Here is a 25,008-nt window from a genome sequence, read left to right as displayed (position 1 = left end):
GAACAGCCTGCTCATGAAATTAACAGGCAAGTGGTTGAGCACTCCACAGACAATACATATCCTATAGTTACCGGGGAGATTTAGCATGACACAGAATGTAACAAGGCTGACCTTTTGAATTACAAGTAGAAGTCACTTTTGCCAACTGAGTGGACAGAAGCAACATGAAATAAAGTTTTCTTGCTCAAGGACACTGCTGGGTATCAAACTTATGACCTTATGATTGTGAGTCAAATAACCTAACCACTAAGCTATGCACCTTCACAATACATACATACACAGTGGGTCTCTTTCAGTTTCCTTCTACCAAATCCACTCACAAGGCTTTGGCTGGGCTGATGATATAGTAGAGGACACCTGCCCAAGGTGCAATACAGTGGGACTGAATCCAAAACTATATGTTTGGAAAACAAGCTTGTTAACCACATAGCCATATCTACACCTAAACCACTGCACAGAATCAGCTTCTGTATGATGATTAAAATAATCTGCTGCATTTCTTTTTCTTTTCTTTTCTCTCGGAACATATTGAATTGGGCATTTCACTGAAATAGCATTCTGTGAAAGACAGCATTGAACTACAAAATGTTAAAAAGTACTGATGTGGAAGTTCAGCCTGAACATCTGCAGGTTGACAACTGCCAGAAATACAATGTTGGTAAGAAGAGAATTTTATAAGGTCAATGTTCTAGGCTGGAAGGAATTGGAATAATAGCCAGAGTGGAGAGGGGTTAGGATAGGAGACATTTTGGCACAATTGTTTTGGCACTGACTGTTTTGACATCAGCTGTTTTAATATTTCTCTCTCACTGTCTGGCTGTCTGTCTGTTTATGTGTGTGAGAATATTTCTCCTTATGTGTCTGAGGAGAGGGAGAGTGTTTATGTCAGCCGAGTTTAATTAATAAATTCGTAATATTTTCTCCTCTCACTCTCTCTTTCTAACTGTATGTGTATATTTCTATCACATGTGCATGCTTGTGAGAGAGAGAGAAAGAGAGAGAGAGAGAGAGAGAAAGAGAGAGAGAGAGGGGGGGGGAGTTGAGAATTTGCCTCCAATGCCAAATCACCAGAGTCCAAATAGCCCACTTCAACATTCTGAAAAAAAAAGGCAAAAAGCCCCCCAAAATGGTAGATTATTTTTAATCATCAAAGTTAATTTTCTGTAGTGGTTTAGGCACAGGTATGGCTGTGTGGTTAAGTAGTTTGCTTCCCAGGCATGTGGTCTTGGGTTCAGTCCCACTGCACAGCTATGCCTAATTGTCTGATTCTAGTGAGGAGAGAAGAAACAGGTATCTCTGGTGCGCTTGGGTGTTAAATTGTTTACAATTAACTGGTTCTGAAAAATAGGAACTGTTGTAGTATTGATAGAAATAGGGTGACAAATACATACTAGAACACCTGCACAAATACACCATTATAATAATAATCCTTTCTACTATAGGCACAAGGTTTGAAATTTGAGGGAGGGAACTTGTTGATTACATCGACTCCATTGTTTCACTGGTAATTAATTCATCGACCCCAAAAGGATAAAAGGCAAAGTCGACCTGGGCAGAATTTGAACTCAAAATGTAGCAGCAGACAAAATACCATTAAGCATTTTGCCTGGTGTACTAATGATTCTGTCAGCTTACTGCCTTCATAATAATAATAATAATAATAATAATAATAATATAGTGAAAACTAACTGTTCGTAAAGGAATGTTTTCTTCTCGAATAAACTGGTCTGGAATTAAAGGAAATCTTGGTAGTGTGGATTTCTCACCACGGAAAGACTTCTTCTTCTCCCGGTGTCTACATAAAAAATAAAAATAGATATATATTAAATACATAGATAGGCAAAGAAAATATAAAAAGAGAAATAAATAAATAAAATTACATAAAGTTAAATGAAATTAATTATAGGAATACATTAATAAATAGAATAAAATGTATATAAAATATGTAGGAAACAAAATAAAAAATGTTATAAAATAAAAAAATAGACATCATAAATATTATTAATACTATAGTGTTAGAAATAACAGAATATCAACAGAGTTTTGTAATCTATAATAGTCTATGTGGTGGAGCTCCAGTATGGCCACAGATGAATGATTGAAGACAGTTAAAGATCATGTAAATACACAGACAACGAGGGTCCATGTATTTATGTGTAAACTGGCAGAATTGGTTGAGTGTCACACAAAATACCACGTAATATTTGGTTATACCCCTTTAGGTGGTGAGTTCAAACCCTACCAAAGTCAGCTTAGTCTTTCATACTTTAAAGGTTCATAAAACAGATACTGGGGTCTCAATATAATCACTGACACCCTGAAAGGTCCCACCTCTAACAATATCATGGTCCAATGACTGGGCCCAGTAAAAGAACAGAATAAACTTGTGTCCAGCAGAAACAAGGTATTTCACCTTCATTCAACGTTTGTCATGAGAAATAATCCTGAGGATCAAAATTATGAAGGAATTGACCACTAAGATTCTCAATGTAAAATGGTCTTTGACATTAGAAACATCAATTTGAGACACAATATTTACCTATCACCTATCCTGCTAGCATTAAGTGATTGTTCAATCATCATCATCATTTAATGTCCGTCTTCCATGCTGACATGGGTTGCACGGTTTGATAGGAGCTGGCAATCCAGGGAACTACATCAATATCCACTGTCTGTTTTGGCAGTTGGATACCACTTTACAGAATGGTAGTTGTGGTTGTAATGGTAAAATTGTTGGGGGTGGGGAAGGACTGTCCGTGCTACACCACAGTTTGACATATAGCCCCGTTAAGAAACTGCTTGAATTTATCAATAAATCTTCACCACCATCACTGCCATCGCCACCACCACCAATACCAGGCTCCCCATGAATAAAAAAAAAATTAGTAGTTACATAATTAAGATTAAAATGGTTAGTTTGCTTAAACAGCTGTCGCACGTTCGGTATTATGAATACAGATTTAGCTTTGCTCTAAAATATTGCTGGAGTTGAGACTGTTTACAGTGTGACAAGAGAAATTTATTCTTCTGCAGAATAAATTTATACGTTCCCCAGTGTTTTAATATAATTTTTCTCACAGCTGTTAACCAATAAAAAAAAAAAATAATAAAAAAATAAAAAACAACAGCAAAAAAAAATATCATCTCAGGCAAGCTGGAATTTTCAAAAAATTCTTGATTTATGCCAATATTGGTAATTTGCATTGGTATTTCAAATGTCACATCTGCCTTGGTAATTTTGCAGTCGGTCGTATTGAAGAAAGTTATATGATCAGACATTAAGAGGAAAAAAAATAAAAGCCTCCCCCAAAACCCCCCATCACTCCACCTGACCCCAAAACGATTCTTACAAATTACCTCTAATCTTTGGTTTGTTGGCAAACTTGCCCTACATCTGCCTCTTTAACTATCATTACTGCAATATATTCAACAATGACCTCTGCTCTACTCAACTTACTTTTGCTCTTTGCCATTCCAACATTTAAACTTTCTTGATCTACCCTTTAGTGTTGAAACTATAATAATAATAATTATCATTATTATTATGAGGTGGTGGTGAACTGGCAGAATCATTAGCATGCCAGGCGATATGCTTAATGGCATTTCATTTTCATCTGTTTTTATGTTCTGGGTTCAAATTCCACCAAGGTTGACTTTGCCTGTCATCCTCTCAGGGTCATTGAAATAAGTACCAGTTGAACACTGGGGTTGATGTAATTGACTAGGCCCTTACATCCCAAATTTTAGGCTTTGTGCCAATAGTAGAAAGGATTATTATTATCATTATTCAAGGTAGCGAGCTGGTAGAAACATTCACACGCTGGACGAAATGCTTAGTGGTATTTCGCCCATTGCTACATTCTAAGTTCAAATTCTGCCGAGGTCAATTTTGTCTTTCATCCTTTCGGGGGTCAATAAAATAAGCACCAGTTGAATACTGGGGTCGATGTAATTGACTCATCTCCATGTCCCCCAAGATACCCTTATGGCAAAAATTTGAAATAATAATAATCATAATAATAATAATTCTGCTTTAATAATAATTATTATTATTAAAGCAGAATCGTTAGCATGGGGGCCGAAATGCTTAGCGGTATTTCACCTGTTGCTATGTTCTGAGTTCAAATTCCACAGAGGTCAACTTTGCCTTTCATCCTTTTGGGGTCAATTAAATAAACACCAGTTGAACACTGGTGTTGATGTAATTGACTCATCCCACCTTTCACAATCTGCCCATGGGGCAAAAATTTGAAATAATCATTATTATCATTATTATTATTATTATATCAACAATTCAATGATCGTTCACATGAACAAAACAATGTAACTATTTCATTTAAGACATCTATTTGGTTATTTCATACACGGAAACACAGTGAAGGCCCATAGCTTATTGTAAGGGTATTTAGCACGTAGTCACGAGGTCATATCCTGGTGTTGCACTGTGTCCTTGAGCAAGACACTTCACTTCACTTTGCTCCTAGTTGACTTAGCTAGCAAATGTAAGTAGTACTTGTAGTTCTGTGGGTCAGCCTTGTCACATTCTGAGCCTCACTGAATCTCCTCGAGAACTATGTTAAGGATACACTGTCTGTGGAGTGCTCAGCCACTTGTGTGTTAATTTCATGAGCAAGCGGTTCCATTGATCAGGTCAATTAGAACCCTTATCATTGTAACTGACAGAGCATCAGTTTATTTAAGGAAATGTATAACAGCTATTAATTATTTGTGTAAGTTTTGCGCGGCTAAGGAAACTGAAGTAGCTATCATAACAAAAGAGAGAGAGAGAGAGAGAGAGAGAGAGAGAGAGAGAGAGAGAGAGAGAGAGAGAGAGAGAGAGAGAGAGAGAGAGAGAGAGAGAGAGAGAGAGAGAGAGAGCAAAATAGTGTTGACAGATTTGATGGTTTGATTAGATAAATAAACAAAGAGAAAATATAAACAAATAGGAGGAGAGATAAACTAAATACAGCAAGATATTGTATTTTGTTTCCCACTGCTCAATATCTGGATTGAATCTCATAAAAAATAGGTCAAATTTGAGTTTGTAATAACCAGAGTTAACCAACCAAACTCAAATGACCAAAATTGAGTAACCAAATTTGAGTGACCAAATGCAAATGATAAAACTTGAGTGTCCAAATCCAAATGACTGAACTTGAATGATCAAACTCAAAAGACTGAATTTTAGTCACCAAAGCAAAATGACCAAATCTAAGTGACCAAGGCCAAATAGCTAAACTTGAGTGACTAAAGCCAAATGATCAAACTTTAGTCACCAAACCCAAATGATGAGATTTGAGTGACTAAATTTGAGTGACTGAAGCCAAATGATCAACCTTGAGTAACCAAACTGTTGATCAAACTCCATCCACACTGTGCCCAGCCTTGTTCTTTCGACCTCAGGCCCTCTACTAACCACATATGCCCAGTCCTGCTGGAAATCTTTCACTGACCATGCTTTTCTTGCAACTGTCATCTTGTTGTTGTTGTTTGTCTTTTTATTTGTTTCAGTCATAAGATTGTGACCATGCTGGGGCACTGCCTTGAAAGATCTTTAGTCAAATGAATCGATCCCAGTAGTTCCGGTTTTTTTCTTTTAAGCGTAGTACTTATTCTATCAGTTTTTTTGTTTTTTGCTGAACTGCTAGGTTACAGGGATGTAAACATACCAACACTAATTTCCAGGTGGTGGTGGTGGGGGACAAACAAACACAAAGACATACACACACTCATACACAAATATATACATAGATACAATGGGCTTCAAGCAGTTTCAGTCTACCAAATCCACTCGCAAGTATTTGGTCAGCCCAAGACTATAGAAGAAGACATTTGCTCAAGATGCCACATAGTGGGACTGAACCCAGAGCCATGTGGCTGGGAAGCAAGCTTCTTACCACACAGCCATGCCTGTGCCTATGTTCAGGAAAAACATCAACCACATCAATCTCACTGGTGTCGGAAGATAAATGAAGACTTTGGACATTAAGCAATGTTAAATGAAGACCATGGCTACAACAGTTCCTTCTCTCAACCAGACCATTAATAAACACAATTTTTTATGAAGAGTAACCACACATAACTGATTAAACACCTTTATAAATGCATGGCATTCTACCAAAATTTAAACTCATTATTAAAGCTTGATTAAGTTGAAATGCAAAAACATGTTTATTTTTATTACTACCTGTTTCTTTTGTAACTATCTTCGTATTTATATATTAAAACATAACTAATACATTACGATGTTTAACTTCAATATGTCTACTGGTGTATTAACAGTTGGGTTTATAATGATCTACAGTAGAGCCTGTTTCACCAGTTATGATATGTCAGTATTTGTCAGTTATTGGAGTCAGGCAACAAAAGATTTTAAAAAATGAGGACAAAAAGAACAGTTTTATGATAAAACAAAACACTCACTGCTTTGTTGGAACCGGAAGCCGAAGTCCAGCCAAGAACAACATGAGTTGTTCATGAAGACTGCGGAAATGTTTATAGCGTCGATAAATTGTCCAGTGGTGATTTTCATGTACCAAATCAACTTTATATCTAACAAAAAAAGAAAAATATAAAAGAAATATATAAAAATATGTTTAAAAAGTACTTGTTAAAAAAATGCTAAATTTTCTGAAAAAGAAATAATAACCTTTACCAATGATGATTTCTGAGATGGATATTAAAGATTTTATTATATAAAGCCTGTAATTCCTTCTATTATAGGCACAAGGTTAGCACTTTTAGGGGAAGGAGTAGGTCAATTACATTGATCCGAGCACTCAACTGATACTTATTTTACTGACCCTGAAGGGACAAAAGGCAAAGTTGACCATTCCGAACTCAGGATATAAAGCTGGAAGAAATACTGCTAAGCATTTTGTTGGCAGGCTAACAATTCTGCCAGCTTGCTATGAAGATGATGATGATGATGATGATGATGATAATCCTTTCAACTATATGCACTAGGCCTGAAATTTTGAGAGAGGGGCTAGTCAATTACAGTGACCCCAAAAAGATGAAAAGCAAAGTTGACCATGGTAGAATGCCACTAAGCATTTTGTCTGGCATGCTAATGATTCTACCAGCTTACCATAATAATAATAATAATAATAATAATAATAATAATAATAATAATATTAATAATAATCCTTCCTACTATAGGGGCAAGGCTGGAAATTTGGAGGAAGACACTGAACCTGGAGCCATGTTGTTTGGAAGCAAATTTCTTACCATTAGCACTCCAGGCAAAATGCTTAGTGACATTTCGTACATACATATATATACACATCTAGGGATATATAGATATATATATAGAGAGAGAAACAAAAACTGAAACTATCCAGGAGATGAACACTTATGCATAAATTTACATGGAGTACAAAAAGTACAAAAAACTAAGGGGAGAGTGCATGTATTTTAAGTTCAACAGCTGTTTCTGAAAGCCCAGAATTATGTAATAGTTGTAACGGTCACACACACACATGAGCGCAACAAGTTTCCTCATAGTTTCTGTCTGCCAAATCTAACTCCAAAGGCAGAAGATATGTGCTCACTGCATCTCATACAGAAAGATCACAATTAAAACCATGTAGCTGGAAATCAAACTTCTTAATCATGTAGCCATGCAACCATGTTATTACAATGATGTGGCAGAACCATTAGAGTACTGGGGGTAAAAAATGCTTTGAAGTATTTGTTCTTTACATTCAGAGTTCAAATCCTAAACAGGATACAGTTGGAATACTTTGATCAGAAGTTAGGGGTACTGGGTCAAGAATGACCTGGGGCTAAAAAGCAAAATCAATCTAACAACAACAACAACACCAATTAAGAGAACATTACTAAGTCAATGAGATTTTCAGTAATTCAATAGGTTTCACAAGTTTAGACATGTCTATCTTATCTTAGCTTGTCAACAAGTGACATCAACTTAATACTCAAGTTCACTAATCACCAATCAATTAGACAGTTCTCCCCCTAATGCACACAATATGATTGAACCAAAACCCTGCATGACAGCAGGGCTTTTGTTTTATTGTATTTTACTCATTTTTCTCTTGACAACCAACTGGTCAGAGCTATTGAGACTCAACCTTTTGGGATTAAGATTATTCTGTGAAATAACATTTGTCTGTTTCAGTCATTAGACTGTGGCCATGCTGGGGCACCACCTTGAAGAACTTCTTTGTCAAATGAATCAATCCCTGGTATTTATGTTTTTTTAAAACCTGGTACTTATTCTATCAGTCTTTTTTTGTCAAACCACTAAGTTACAAGGATGTAAACAAACCAACACCAACTGCCAGGCAGTGGTGACACATACACACCACACATGTGTATATGATGGGCTTTTTTCAGTTTCCGTCTTCCAAATCCACTCACAAGGCTTTGGTTGGCCCAAAGCTATAGTAGAAGACCCTATTTGCTCAAGGTGGGACTGAGCCCCAGAACCATGTGGTTGTGAAGCAAGCTTCTTACCACACAACCTCATCTGTGCCTATAATGCTTCTTTATTCACATTTCGAATTAATCATGCATCATCTCATAGCTTTGAGATTTCAATGATGTGATTGTTTACTTTTAGAATGACATTGTCGGGTAGGTGTGCAAAGCCAGATCTGGCTAGTTTGAACACAAGACAGGTAGAACATTTGGGCCAGACGTGGCCAGTTTAAATGCTAAAAGATTAAACATCTTTTTCCTTAGAATATATTGCAGCAATGGATGCAGTATATGAACCATTAACCATTATTCTGCAGATGCCTTGTCATCAGTTGATCAACTGGGTCCACTGACACAACTCCCTACAGATGAACAGCAATATCAGTTAAGGTGGAAGGTCAGATAAGGCATCCATTTCACCACCACCACAACTACCACCAACGTCACCACTACCATTGTCATCATCACAATCATCACCACCATTATTACCATCACCATCATCACAACTACCATCATCGTCACCACCAAAACCATCACTGTTATCACCACAACCATCACTGCCACCACCACCACCGTCACTACCTCCATCACCACCACCCCTTCAACACTACTGTCACCACCATCATCACCACTACAACCATCACTGTTATCACTACAACTATCACAGCCACCATTACCGCCACCACCATCACCACCTTCACCGTTTGATATCTGGTTTCTATCCTGGTATGAGTTGGATGGTTTGATAAGACGGAACACAACTATAAAATCTTCCAGTAAACAAACTGCTGCATTGAGTGCATCAAACAGGAAGACAAGAAATTGGTGGATAAAGTTTGACAAGTTCAATGGCCACAAGTGAGCAATTTAACACTTTATTATATGTATGCCTGTCATGTGAGATTGGGAGAGATGGAGAAAGTGTTGTCATCAATAGTTTAGCAGCAGGGATAGCCACAAAATGAAGAATGGAATGGAAGGAATTGAAGGGGTGGTGGTGTAGGGGAGGGGGATGGAAGAGGAGAAAAGACTGGTGAGAGTGCTGGTGTGAGATGAACAATAGAGGAGGCAGTAAAGAATGGGGGAGGGAGGGGTAAAGAGATCCAAAGCCAAGGTCAAGTGAAGAGGAGAGAAAAGGCAATGTCCTTAAAATGGAGTCAATGGACAAAACTAAAAACAAAACTAACCTAATAAGAAAATTTTTAAAGCTTGATAGCATTTAGCTCCAAGTCTGCCAGCCATGACCAACCTGGCTTTAGTATAACACAGACTATAATGCCCAATGTCTCCTTTATTTAATACAATACAGTCAGATTTAAGGGGAATTTGGTTTCTTTTTCTAGTCGATTCATTGACCACATAGAAGATCATTTGTTAGCTCATACCTGACTGGTTACTCATGTTACAGTCTACTCCACAGGTGTAGTTGTGTGTTAAGAAGCTTGCTTCCCAACCACAGGTTCCAGATTCAGTCCTACTGTGTGGCACCGTGGGCAAATGTCTTCTGCTATAGCCTCAGGCTGACCAAAGCCTTGTGACAGGATTTGGCAGACGGAAACTGAAAGAAACCCACTGTGTGTATGTGTGTGTACATATGTGTGTGCGTGAGTATATATGTATGTATATATGTGTGTGTGTATATGTATGTATGTATGTATGTATGTATGTATATATATATGTGTGTGTGTGCCTTTGGGTCTGTGTTTGTTCTCCCCATCACCGCTTGACAACTAGTGCTAGGGGTGTTTAAATCCCCGAAACTTAGCGATTCAGAAAAACTGATCAGTAGATTAAGTACTAGGCTTAAAAAATAAGTCCCGGGGTCGATTCGTTCAATGAAAATCCTTCAGGTTAATGCTCCAGCATGGCTGCAGTGAAATGATTAGAACAAGTAAAAGAGTAAAAGAAAAAAAATCTATACATAATACATAGCCAACAAGTTATTGTCTACTTGAAGTGTGTGTGTGTGTGTGTGTGTGTGTGTGTGTGTGTGTGTGTGTGTGTGTGTGTGTGTGTGTGTGTGTGTGTGTGTGTGTGTGTGTGTGTGTGTGTGTGTGTGTGTGTGTGTGTGTGTGTGTGTGTGTGTGTGTGTGTGTGTGTGTGTGTGTGTGTGTGTGTGTGTGTGTGTGTGTGTGTGTGTGTGTGTGTGTGTGTGTGTGTGTGTGTGTGTGTGTGTGTGTGTGTGTGTGTGTGTGTGTGTGTGTGTGTGTGTGTGTGTGTGTGTGTGTGTGTGTGTGTGTGTGTGTGTGTGTGTGTGTGTGTGTGTGTGTGTGTGTGTGTGTGTGTGTGTGTGTGTGTGTGTGTGTGTGTGTGTGTGTGTGTGTGTGTGTGTGTGTGTGTGTGTGTGTGTGTGTGTGTGTGTGTGTGTGTGTGTGTGTGTGTGTGTGTGTGTGTGTGTGTGTGTGTGTGTGTGTGTGTGTGTGTGTGTGTGTGTGTGTGTGTGTGTGTGTGTGTGTGTGTGTGTGTGTGTGTGTGTGTGTGTGTGTGTGTGTGTGTGTGTGTGTGTGTGTGTGTGTGTGTGTGTGTGTGTGTGTGTAACAAAACTAAGAATACCTCATCAGAACAAGTGAGAAGAAAAGAAATGACAAAGGTTCATACATATGGATGCAACTCCTTTTCAAGCTAGAAACAATGCAATGTTCTCTAAATCCAGAATACCAGATCAGATATATATATATGTGTGTATATATAGTTCAAAAACACAATAACAAAAAAACATCAAAGTGAGGACGTGGTATGGATAGTATTATTGGACGCTCAGGAAAGGAAAGAGATATATATATATATATATATATATATATATATATATATATATATATATGTGTATATATATATATATATATATATACAAAGAATGGCATTGAGAAGAAGAAGAAGCAGGAGAAGAAGGAGAAGAAGAAAAAAGGAGGGGGATGAGAAGAGGAGGAAGAGAAAGAGAAGAAAGGGGAGGAGGAAGAGAACATGAAGAAGAGAAGAAACAGGAGGGAAGGGGAGGAGGAGAGGATGAAGAAAGGAGGAAGAGAAGATGAAGACAAAGGTGTTTTTAATTTAGCCACAAGGCCAGTACTTTTGAGGGGTCAGGTTAGTGATACTATCATCCCCTGGACCTTATTTTATTGTCCCTGAAGGGACAAAAGACAAAGTTCACCTTGGTAGGATTTAGACTCAGAAGAGCAAAAAAAAAAGAAAAAACACATAAGATGCTTTTACCGATAATGACTAAAATTAGTAGTGCGAATATTTAACAGATGGTCAGAATAATTTCTGTTTTAACAGACGATTTCACAATGACTCTTAACTGCCCAAAATAGACAATGAAAGGATTAAAAATAGAGTTATGTTGAAAACTACATTTATTTTAATGGAAAAAATCTGTTGATTGTGGTAATATTTTATTCAATAAAAGCTTTAGGTCACTTTAAACTTTAGGCAAAAATTTGGAAGCCTGTTTTAATGAGAACTGATTGGTACTTTGAAAGCAGCGTAAAATAACAACGGTATCAATCTATCAAGAAAATAGCAGTGTTATAATAATAATAACAATGATGATAAGAATAATAATAATAATGATGATGGTGGTTGCTTCCATCAGTTTCATCATATGAGTGTTTGAAGGAGAGGACTTGAAGTTAAAGTGAATAATAGAATGAAGAAAAAAAAAGCCACTAAGAAGCTGCAACTATTTGCAATTGATGTGTGAATGTATTGGGTTGAGGAATAATCCATGAGCGTTTTTGTTTTCAAATTCAAAAATGCATGCAGAAATAAAACACATTTTATGTTATTTAAAAGAGAATCTTTTGTTCTACAAGATAGTGCGTTTTGATTTTTAAAATTTTGTTGATTTTTGTGTATTTTTAGATCATTAAAATGGAATGTCAAGTGGACAAAACTGAGCATTTTCGACATTTGCTTTTTTTCATTTAATTGAAATGTTTAGGCTGCTGAAGCTGTTCATGAGATTTGTGTTGTTGTATGAACAGGGAGCAATGCCTCAAAGTACTGCCCATCATTGGTTTTCGTGCTTCAAAAATGGGAATTTTAACCTCAACGATGGATCACACAGAGGCCAACCAACGAAGTTCGATGAAGAGCAATTGAATTAGCTTCTCCATGAAAATCCCTGTCAAACGACCACAGAATTATTGGTGGAGCAGATGGATTGTGATAGAAAAAACTGTGGTGAACCACCTTCATTCAATGGGCAAGGCTCACATCGCTAATATGACCAAAGACATGATTCAAGAACTTGAATGGGAAGTGCTGCCTCCTCCTCCATACTCTCCAGACTTGGCACCATCAAATTTTCATCTCTTTTGACCACTTTCCAACACTTTGCATGGTACATTGTTCAATAATGACGTGGAGGGCTTGGTTGAACAAATTCTTTAAGTCAAGACTGGGAGATTTCTATCACCGAAGAATAAAAAATCTTACAGAACAATGGAAGGAAGTATATTATTGATCAATTTGCTGTAGTTTTTTTTTGTTTAGAATAAATTTGAAAAAAAAAAACGCTCATGAATTATTCCTCAACTCAATAATTTGAGTCCCAGTATGGATTTTGAAGTCACAATGGGGACATTGATGATTTTGATTTTGCTTGGGATTGGGCAAGTGTGTCTGTTGATCGCTGGCTATAGTTCTTCTATTGTTCTTTTTCTTCAACTTAAATTATTAGGGTGCATCATGACACATTTTACACCATGCAGACAATAATAATAATAATAATAATAATAATAATAACTAGAGCACTCAGAGAGCACAATCCTCTGCCAAGTAATCTGATATGGAGGACTGGAAGCTGTTTGAATATTGGGAAAAATTTACCTGTATCATGATGATTTGCACCAGGTATCAAAATGCTGACATCATGACTGCTGTTCAATGCTCTGTGAACACTGTAAAAGCTGTAAGCTGTGACATGAACAGTATAAAAATCAATCCTTCAAACTGTGATGGCAACAACATGCCATTCCACATCTTTGGTTGGCCCGAGGCTATAACAGAAGACAGTTATCCAAGGTGCCATGAAGTGGGACTGAATCCAGAGCCATGTGGTTGGGAAGAAAGCTATTTACCACACAGCCATGCTTGTGCCATTAATAATTTTTATTTTTTACATTTTTTGTTTTGTTTTTATAATGATTTTAATACTTACAGGTTTGAATTAATCCTGTGACTGGGTCGTTTATCAAGAGACACTTTCACGCTGACTGTCACACCGGTAATCCATACATTGAAATGGTTTTTCTCAGAAAAGCTGGTAGCTTTCTGGTGAATACGCTGGTATGGAACTTTGTATCCATAATCTAAAACATCAGAAAAAGAAGAAAATTATTTGAAAATAAATGAAAATAACGATAAATAATTAACAAAATCAAAATGTAAATATCATCAATAAAACTGAAAAGCAGTAAGATAATGAGTAAAGTGGATGAAAAGAGGAGGGAATTTCCTGCAGAACACCTGCTTGTTGAAGAAGAATAGCATTACAGTCTGTACAAAGACTAGAAGTATAATGGTTTCAGACTTTGGCACAAGGCTAGCAATGTCAGGGAGAGTGGGGAGATAAGTGAATAACATCAACCCCAGTGTTCACCCGGTTCTTATTTCATTGACTTGATGATACACAGCAACAGACACCACAGGTATTGGGTCGTCCCATAAATAATGCAGGTTTTTTATACTTCTTTTATTTTACAAAATTAAGATAAAGTTCTTTTTTAATCTAAAATATAACCTTTATTTTCTACAATCCTCTTCCATCTATCTGGTAGACTTGCAAGGCCCCTCTTCCAAAATTCACTTGTCCATGACGAAAAATACTCCTCCATTACTGTTCTGACCTCCTCTACAGAATTCATATTTTATCTGTCCAAATTATTTTGAAGACTGTGGAATAAATGATAACCAGATGGGGCAATATCCAGCAAATATGGTGGGTAGGGCATCGTTTCCCATTCAAACTGAACCAGCCTTCGGAATGTCATCCTCGCTGTATGTGGCCAAGCATTATGCTGATGGAAGAACGCCTTTCATCTTGAAACCAAAAATGGTTGTTTTCTGATGGCATGCAGGTGTTGTTGAATGATTGAATGACCAAATCCAAGTTTCTCTGCTAGTTCTACAACAGTTACGATGGGATTCTGTTCCACCAGGCTTTGCAGGACGTCCTCGTCAAGCTCTGCAGATCTTCCAGGATGTGGATCATCTTCTAGGATGTAGTTTCTGGCTTGGAATTTCTGGAACCACCATTGACACTGACTTATGATTATTGTCCAATTCCCATACACTGCATTAATATTCCTTGCACTTCCTGTTGTGTTGTTGCCTTTATTGAACTCATAAAGCAAAATATGCTGAATATGTGACTAAGTTTTGCGGGAAGATTTTAATTCAAAACGTATGGAAACAAGACATTTGTACTCAGAGCCAGAGCCAGTTTCAGCTGGGTTGGTAACGAAAGAGTTAACAAACATCTTGATCAACAAAAATATTTAAGAATTTCCCAGACAATATATTTCTTCAGTGAAAAACTCAACTTGACTAAAATCTAATTAGAGAAATTAAGACAAGATGCTGCATCATTTATAAAATGGAAGTTCCAAAGTTTTGGATAAAAAAAAATAATAACAAAGGAAAAACTTAAAGAATGTTACTATATTCCTGTTGAAATACATTGCCTTAATTTCAATTAATTTTTAAAATAATGAAGAAGTTAGTAAAATAACTGTCATCATTAATCTAGTATTTGAAGCATAAATGAACACAAAATTCTGATGGAATATCTTAATTAGATCATTTTATAACATGAATTTTGTATCACAGAACCAGGAACAATATCAGGTGGATTAGAATCAAAATGTTTAAATTGGCATTGGTTTTTCTTAAATCATAAAACCTAAGCATATTCAAATAGCAAATCTGAAATAACTTTTAATTATCGTTTTCTCCCTAATTATAATTAATGTTGTAAATCATTAGGTGTTGTTAATGCTAATCAGATGTCAGTAAAATGATATTACACAATGAAAGCAAAATGATAGGAATAAAATTCTTGATTGCCAGAAATGGCTGTTGTTAAGTTTGCTTTGTAACCATGTTGTTCTAGGTCCAGTTCTAATGTGGGGCACTTTGGGTAAATGTCTCTAACATAGCCTTAGGTTGGGCTATAACTTGTCACCTGATCTAATAGAAAATGGGTAAAAACCTGCTACACACAAGCATACGTCTGTGTATTATATATATATATATATATTAGAAAAAATAATAAGGTACTCAGAGATCTGGATGGTTGTACATTTACAGATTTTTATTAATATGTCATGTTTTTATAAATTAGCGCTTGCATCTATTCTCCAGATTCTCTGAAGAATCTACAAGAATAGATGCAAGCACTAATTTATAAAAACATGTGACATATTAATAAACATCTGTAAATGTACAACCATCCAGATCTCTGAGTACCTTATTATTTTTTCTAATATATAATTCCTGTACATCACCTCCAAACCTAATATATATATATATATATATATATATATGTATACGACAGGCTTCTTTTGATTTCCATGTGCCAAGTCCACTCACAAGGCTTTCGTCTGCCTGAGGCTATAGTAGAAGACACTTACCAAAGGTACCACACAGTGGGACTGAACCTGGAACCATGTGGTTGGGAAGCAAGCTTCTTACCACACAGCCATGCTGCACCTAAACTTTTATGTGTGTGTGTGTGTGTGTGTGTGTGTGTGTGTGTGTGTGTGTTTGTATGCCTATGTATATATTTGTATATATGTGTGTGTGTGTGTGTGTGTGTGTGTGTGTGTGTGTGTGTGTGTTTGTGTGAATGTTCATGAGTATTTATATGCGTATAATTGTTTGTCCTTTCCCAATTTATATTAGCATGGAAAAAAAAAAAAAAACATTGATGTAAAAGCTAAAGAATAAATGAACAAAAAACAAAACGTGCTTTGCATGTAAAGATCCTTGTAACCAAATAGACACTCCTTTATCATCATTGCCATTCACAAACTAGGATATAAAATATCACAAAATAAAAGGAAATACAATGAATATCACCACATTATCAAAATTCACATCAATAATACACATTCGAGATGTTGCTATGGATTTATCATAGTAAAAATTGTCAGCTTTTACTGACACAGCTGCAAATAATTTGTTAAATGAACATAAATATGTTATTGCTAACTTAACTATGGTTTTTGTATACAGATGACATCTCTGAGTAAGTCATTCTGTAAAATATGCTAATTTTTATGCCATACTGTTGTACAATATTGTACAAATAAAAGCGAAATTCTGTCTGTCCCCTGGGACCCCTGTATCTCAATCTATATTTGTTCTACAGACATATTATACCTTTTTGGGATCAGGATGATATCAGGATTGAAAATCTGCCCTTCGTTTGGTTCTTAAATATCCAGCATTGGAATCTGATTTAAAAGCATTTGGATTACTATTTCAAGTAGGTAAAGCTTGGCTGATTCACGCCATCTTGGTTGGCGTTTGTCAGATGACATCAGAGATCAAGGGGGAGATAAATTACATTCACTTCATTAATTTTACACTGAGATAAGAATTTTGGGACAAATTGACCAACAGTTAGAATTCAGTTTGGGACTAGAATAATAGAATTATTGCATTAGAGAAATAATTCTCATCTGTGCTTAACCATGAAGTGCAGCTTTTAAGCTAGTACTTAATAATTTTCTTTTCACTGTTTTGGCAACTACAGTGAAGTTATGGTTTGCTGAGGAGGTGTAATACCATCAAAACAAGTTCAGGGTTGTCTCCCATAATTGTCAGGTGCAGATGTAGCTGTGTGGTTGAGAAGCTTGCTTCTCAGTCATGTAACCTAGTAGTAATATAAGTAGTGGTGGGAGTAGGGGCGGTCAATTTGTTCAACTAAACCCTTCAAGGCAGTACTCCAGCAGGGCCACAATCCAATGCCTGAAACAAGCAAAAGAGAAAATAGAAGCTTCCCTACGATCATCTTCACCTCATTTCATAGTTAATTCTAATTAGTTTCTTAATGCTTGCTTGCATCAAACACATTAACACTAACCTAATTAATGACATTCATACAAGGACCTCACTAATAACTTTACACTTAACGAATACTTAATCAAATGATCTGTAATTCACTACACACAACAGCTAAGACCACTTCAATCCCCCCCACCAACACCAGCACGTAGCAGGCTTTACAATCTCTGGTAACCAGCAATCACACATTTGCATTAATAACCAACAACCACACAAGTATATCTTAGCCAAGACTCAAACACAGTAAGATTTCCTCTTCAGAGAAAGAAACTACTTCAGCCTTCAGTAGTTTTTTTTTATTTTCCATGTGTTTCAATCGTTAGACTGTAGCCATGCTGGAGCACCACTTTGAAGAATTTTAGAGAAATGAATCAATCCCAGTACTTTTTTTTTTTTAAATCTGGTATTTATTCTAACAGTTTCTTTTGCTGAACTTCTAAGTTATGAGGACATAAACACATCAACACTGGTTGTCGAGTGGTGGTGGCAGACAAACACAGACACATACACACACACATGCGCACACACGCACATACATATATATGATGGGCTTCTTTCAGTTTCCATCTGCCAAATCCACTCACAGTGCATAGGTTAGCCCATAGCTATAGTAGAAAACATTTACCCAAAGTGCCACACAGTGGGACTGAACCCAGAAGCATGCGGCTGGGAAGCAAACTTCTCGCCACCCCTGTGCCTGTTTAGTTGAACAAATCAATACAAGCACATTTTTTTTCAAAATTTGGTATTTATTTTATTGGTCTCTTTTACTGAACTGTGAAGTTACGGAGATGTGAACAAACCAACACCAAGTGACAAGCAGTGAGAAGACAATCACAAGATACACACACACATATATACTCATATACATTTACACACACACTGGTTTCACAAGGCTGTGGGGTCAGCCTGGGGCTATAGTAAAAGACACTTGCCCAAGGTACCACACAGTGAGACTGAACCCAAGACCACATGGTTACCAAGTGAACTTCTTAACCATACAGCCATGCCTGTGCCTATGAAATCCACAACTTATGAGGGGGCACTGAAAAGTTCCTTGTGCTTAGAGTAGAAAAGAACTGTCCAATGAACAGGAATATGAAACTGAGTAACAGTTTGCGAACGATTTCGCAGCTTGAATAAAGTGTATACAACACACACACACACACAGACACACACACTCCAAATGTATATTAAAAGATTCAAATTTGAAAGCTGAAATATTATCACTTTAGCAACAGATATTTATTCCATAAACAGCATTAAAAGAGAGCTTTTTTTTTTCTCATAATAAGATATTCTTATTTATAAAACCTATAATATTCCCTCTTATATGTTTTCATGGTACACACATACACACACACACGCACACACACACATGTTATGTTTCAAATGAAGTTAATCTGTCAGCAGCAAAAGATACCGGTTTCAACAGCCGCCATTTATTTCTGTATCTCCCATTAAATTTCTGGATGCAATTTAAAGAATTCCAATACAATGAATCTGAAAATATCTTAAGTAATTTACATTTGGATGAGCATCATGTGTACGCAAGAAGGATTCTAAAGATGATGGGTTTATATATAGTGTGTGTGTGTATATATATATATATATATGTAGATATATATATATATATATATATATATATATATGCATATATGTGTGTGTGTGTATATATATATATATGTAGATATATATATATATATATATATATATATGCATATATGTGTGTGTGTGTATATATATATATATGTAGATATATATATATATATATATATATATATATATATATGCATATATGTGTGTGTGTGTATATATATATATATATATATATATATATATATATATATGCATGTATGTGTGTGTGTATATATATATATGTAGATATATATATATATATATATATATATATGTAGAGAGAGAGAGAGAGAGATGCGCGAGTGTGTATATATGTATGCATACATATATATATATATATACACATGTAGAGAGAGATGTGCGTGTGTGTGTGTGTATATATATATATATATATATATGCATATGTGTGTGTGTATATATACATATGAATATATGCATGTGTGTATACATATTTACATATATATGTATATGTGTATACATACATACATATATATGTATATGTCTATATATGCATACATATATGTGTGTGTGTGTGTGTGTGTGTGTGTGTGTGTGTGTTAGTTGTAATAAAGAGACGAAAAGTACTCAGAACCAGAAATAGGGCTTAAAATAATTTTTGACTGATTGGATTAAATTTGTTTTTCCTTTTATCTTTTCCTTTTGTTTCTCCTTCCTCACCTCCCACTTTTTCTCATTTCCTCTCAACCATCATATCCTATGACAGAAATCACACACGCAAACACACTTTCATATTCGTGTATATGCATGCATATATGTTTACGTACACACACACACACACACACACACACCAATAAGGCAAGTAATTGTCTCTGCTTTACTGTGGAAGCCAACACTGGAGATTGTGTCTCATGTTGTATTCATATTTCCTAATTATTATTACATGTTGAATGTAGGCACAGAACCATGTGGTTGGGAAACAACCAAATGGTTCGGAGTTCGGTCCTACTGTGTGGCACCTTGGGCAAGTGTCATGTGAGTGAAAGAAGCCCATTGTATATATGTGTGTGTATATATATATATATATATATATATATATATATATATATATATATATCCACATATACATATATGTGTGTGCATTTCTCCTCCACCACTGCTTGACAACCAGTGTTGGTGTGTTTATGTCCCTGTAGATTAGTGGTTTTGCAAAAGAGACCACTAAATACTAAGCTTTAAAAAAAAAATATGTCCTGCAGTTGAGACATTCAACTAAACATTTTTCAAGGTGGCGCTCCAGCATGGCTGCCTTTCATCTCACCACTCCCAATCAATGTCAAAGTACCAGTATCGTACTCAGGTCAATGGTATCTATCAACTTACCCCTCTCCTCAAAATGGCTGGTTTAGGGCCTAAATAGGAAACAATTATTGCATATGCAGTACCTACACTAAGATATTTATGAAATTGCTTATCCTGAAATTATTAATCCAAATATCACCAGTTCACCTGTTGTGTTCACTTAGAAACAGATAAAGTCATTAAAATATTTCACATATAAACACTGTCAACACACAGCAACACTGACCACACACTATTCCTATATGAATATTGCATCTTGTTGAAGCACAAACTCTTCATGTTTTTCAGTCTATAATTTAACTTCTGTGTCAACGAGATCCTTCAATGCAGCTGGATTCACCTAAGTAACATAAGCTTGGCAATGTATAAGCAGAATTATTAGCAATAAGGTGGTGAGCTGGCAGAAACGTTAGCACGCCAGGCGAAATGCCTTGCGGTATTTCGTCTGCCGTTATGTTCTGAGTTCAAATTCCATCGAGGTCGACCTTGCCTTTCATCCTTTCTAGGGTCGATAAATTAAGTACCAGTTGCGTACTGGGTTCGATCTAATCGACTGAAAAGATCCTAGTATCTGCAGTATGAGAATATTTTCCTGTCTTACGGCGGTGAGCTGGCAGAAATGTTAGCACACCGGGCGAAATGCTTAGCGGTATTTCGTCTGCCATTACGTTCTGAGTTCAAATTCCACCGAGGTCGACTTTGCCTTTCATCCTTTCGAGGTCGATAAATTAAGTACCAGTTATGCACTGGGGTCGATGTAATTGATTTAATCCCTTTGTCTGTCCTTGTTTGTCCCCTCTATGTTTAGCCCCTTGTGGGCAATAAAGAAATCAGAATTATTAGCAACATCGGATGAGAACATCACCCTTCATCAGTTAATGTCCTCTTTTCAATGCATGCATGGATCAGACAGATTTTTTGTGACAACTGTAAATGAGCATCCCTGTCGTACTAATGAGGCTGTTCATTTCCAGTTTCCCCTGAAAAACATGTCAGGCCACGAGAAAATATTTCCTTGCCTAAAAACAAGTGAAGGTTGGTGGCAGGAAGGGCATCCAGCTGTCAAAAGCTACTTTAAACCCCATACAATATTCATGATAGTTGAGTATTTGTCCTTGCTACAAGAGTTCAAAAACTGGAATGATAGAGATGCATGATGCTTTGCTTTCACAAGTTTCAGGTTTTCCTAGAAAGGCAGGAGTGTAAATTAAACTGACAACAGCACTTCACAAGTAGACCTGCCGTTTACTTTTATCTTATATATTAGTGAACAAGGGTATTATTAGTTTACAGGTCTCCAATGAGCCAATCCTTCGTTTGCTCTCACACTGATGTCAATGTGTTTATGTAACTCAGTATAGAACAAATATTAGAAGAGGGTGGGTCAAAAAAGCATTGGGCTTTTCTTTCACTGTTGTTTACATTCTACGCCTATATATGTACATAGACATACATAAATATTTAAGAAATTAAATGCTGACAGGTGTTTCGGCTATATGATGCAATGCACTCGGAATTGAGTGCTTGTGTGTCACCATATATTATATATATAAAAAACATATATATATATATATATAGATATGGATATCTATTTATATGATATATGTGTGCGTGTGTATATATATATACTATATGCATATATATATGTATACATAATATATATATATATATAAGAAATTAAATGCTTACACGTGTTTCTGCTATATGATGCAATGCACTCATAGTCGAGTGCTTATATATTACCATTATATATATATATATATATATATATATATATATATATACATACATACATACATGCATATATACATGCATACATGCATATATATATACATATACATGCATACATGTATAAATACATACATACATACAAACATATATATTATACATACATATATACACACACACACACACACACACACACACACACATACATATATATAGATATACATAGAGAGAGAGGGTGCAAATGGCCAACGTGAGGCTGGGTGTGAAGTTGGGGTACTTCCAGAGAAGCACTTGACTTGAATATTGGGCTATCAACACTGACGCACAATGTAATAGCACACCTTGATGCAAGTCTGATGAAGTGCCTCTCCAATGTCTCAAACTGCAAATATTACGTGATTTTTCATTTAGAATTTTCACGTAAACTGGTCTTGCAAATGGAGATGGTACGGAAACATTTGTAATTTATAATTAAAGATGTGTTGAAGAATTTTCTTCATCTTCTTTTCATTGTGTATATATATATATACATATATATATATATATATATATATGAAAGAAGGTTTGAAAATGCAATTTTAAAGATGTTTATTCACTTTACCGGTTTCACTTTTTTAGAAAAAGATTGTCAAAAGTAAAATATAAAGCTTTATATAAGCTTTGTAGTGTTAAGTACAGGTTGTCACAAAAGTATTAAAGTACATATATACATTCTCTGATAATAATAAGAAAATGTTAATCATCATCATCATCATCATCGTTTAACGTCCGCTTTCCATGCTAGCATGGGTTGGACGATTTGACTGAGGACTGGTGAAACCGGATGGCAACACCAGGCTCCAGTCTGATTTGGCAGAGTTTCTACAGCTGGATGCCCTTCCTAACGCCAACCACTCAGAGAGTGTAATATATATATATATATATATATATATATATATATATATATATATATAATATTATTATAAAATCTGGTAATTAATCATATATTAATTAATATCGATCAATTATCAGGAGGCCAGCACATCTAAAGAATCAAAGAGATTTAGAAATATTATCTGCAATCTCAGGGGATTAAGGTACATTAAAAAAAATTAATGTTGACCACTAACGTGGACAATTAATGTGCTAGAAATAGATCACATCTTGTGTCTATTAAGACCTAAATTGTTCTCAACATGAAATATAGCAGCATACCAAAACGTGAGCGGGCAAGACATTTAAAATCACCTAGGTGAATTTAGGTCTTAATAGACACAAGATGTGATCTATTTCTAGCACATTAATTGTCCACGTTAGTGGTCAACGTTAATTTTTTAAAAATGTATATATATATATATATATATATATATATATATATATATATGGTTGGCAACCAAGCTTCTTGCATGATTAACACTAGACGAACTGAGAGCATCAATTGATGCATTTTTAAATCTTAATTGCAAACAGTTCAAAAACTATTGTAGATATTGACTTCATGGTGCTTAACTTTCTATAGTCTTACACTACATATTATAGGTTGTTTGCACCAACTGTAACAAAAAATAAACCACATACTACCTATGAGGACCAGATGCTTCAAATGATGCATTGGTAACTTTTGAAACTTGCATCTGCTTTTGTTTATAAATACACTTAACGATGTTTAGATATATAATAACTATATAAACTTTCCAGGTCACAAAACAAAACAGCAGTTTAGTCGGAACAATTTGTCAGAACTGAAGGGAATTACCAGAAGCAGTAAAACAGGTGAAACCAGTCCATGAAACTGTGGTTTCGAAATCTAGAGAAGATTACTGTCACACTTACATCATATCAGTGCAAAAAAAAATCAACGTCTGTTGTTGTTTGATTACCTTACATCAATGTATAGAAGTCCCTTCTGACACCACACTTTTTTATAATAAAAATAAGGTAGACGTAGATGTACTTGATCAAATGGCAAGGCTTTATTCAGTCAATGCAAGTAGTAGGCAATGGTCAATACATGTTTTGCATATTTTGGATGTTGCTCTTATAAACAACCAGGTAATATACACAAGTGTTTGTAACTCAATCATTAGTCAGAGATAGACCCAAAATGTTGCTGAAGAACTTTTGCTGATTCATCTCACAGTCATTCATGTCAAGCGCCCAATTGAGGAAACATCCGTCTCAAGAAATAGAGCCAGATGTACATGTGTGAAAACAAAATGCTGAAACAGAACCACAGAAATGTATGGAATCTGTTAAAAAACCTCTGTGTGGTAAATGTGCACTAAAACATTGCGATGAATGTTTAGAATTTCAATAAATTTCTTTTTATTTTGTAAGAATAAATTTCTTTCAAAATACCAAAATATTGCAACTAATATCATCATGAAGTCATAAAATTCAGTTGATATCTACATTTAATAAAGGTATTCTCACTCTCCTTTTCTTTTTTACTCTTTGAAATTGGTAAAACATCTTTGCATCAATTGACAAATTCTGGTCCTTAACACTAAAAAGACCAGAAGACTGTTTGCCTACTTTTGGGGCAGATTTTTTTCTACAGCCTAATGCCTTTCCTGTCACCAACCCTCACCTGTTTCCAAGTAAGGTAATATCTCTCCATGACCAGACATGTTTTTGTAGAAGATTGGGAATGACTTTGCATGACAGTGACATTTGTTTATGACTATCATATGAATCAAGGGGACACACATATATATACACAACAGGCTTCTTTCAGTCTCCATCTATCAAATCCATTCAGAAGGCTTTGATTGGCTGACAGCTATAGTAACAGACAAACACTTGCCAAAGTGCCATGCAGTGGGATTG

General features: G+C 35.8%; 1 protein-coding gene across 1 annotated transcript in view; it reads right to left on the bottom strand.

Moving 5' to 3' along the window:
• The window catches only part of LOC106868096 (phospholipase D1), a 147,571-nt gene that overhangs the window by 44,441 nt on the left and 78,122 nt on the right, over window positions 1-25,008 (bottom strand). The window contains exons 2-4 of the mRNA XM_014913212.3: window positions 13,604-13,754; window positions 6,424-6,552; window positions 1,690-1,795 (exon numbers count right to left, since the gene is read on the bottom strand). Coding sequence (XP_014768698.1) covers window positions 1,690-1,795; window positions 6,424-6,552; window positions 13,604-13,754 — 386 coding nt within the window. The remainder of the gene's footprint in view (window positions 1-1,689; window positions 1,796-6,423; window positions 6,553-13,603; window positions 13,755-25,008) is intronic.

Source organism: Octopus bimaculoides, chromosome 21 (assembly GCF_046866305.1).
Source record: "Octopus bimaculoides isolate indiv1 chromosome 21, ASM4686630v1, whole genome shotgun sequence".
In the NCBI taxonomy this organism is placed as follows: domain Eukaryota; kingdom Metazoa; phylum Mollusca; class Cephalopoda; order Octopoda; family Octopodidae; genus Octopus; species Octopus bimaculoides.
This window is presented reverse-complemented; position numbering and strand designations above follow the sequence as displayed.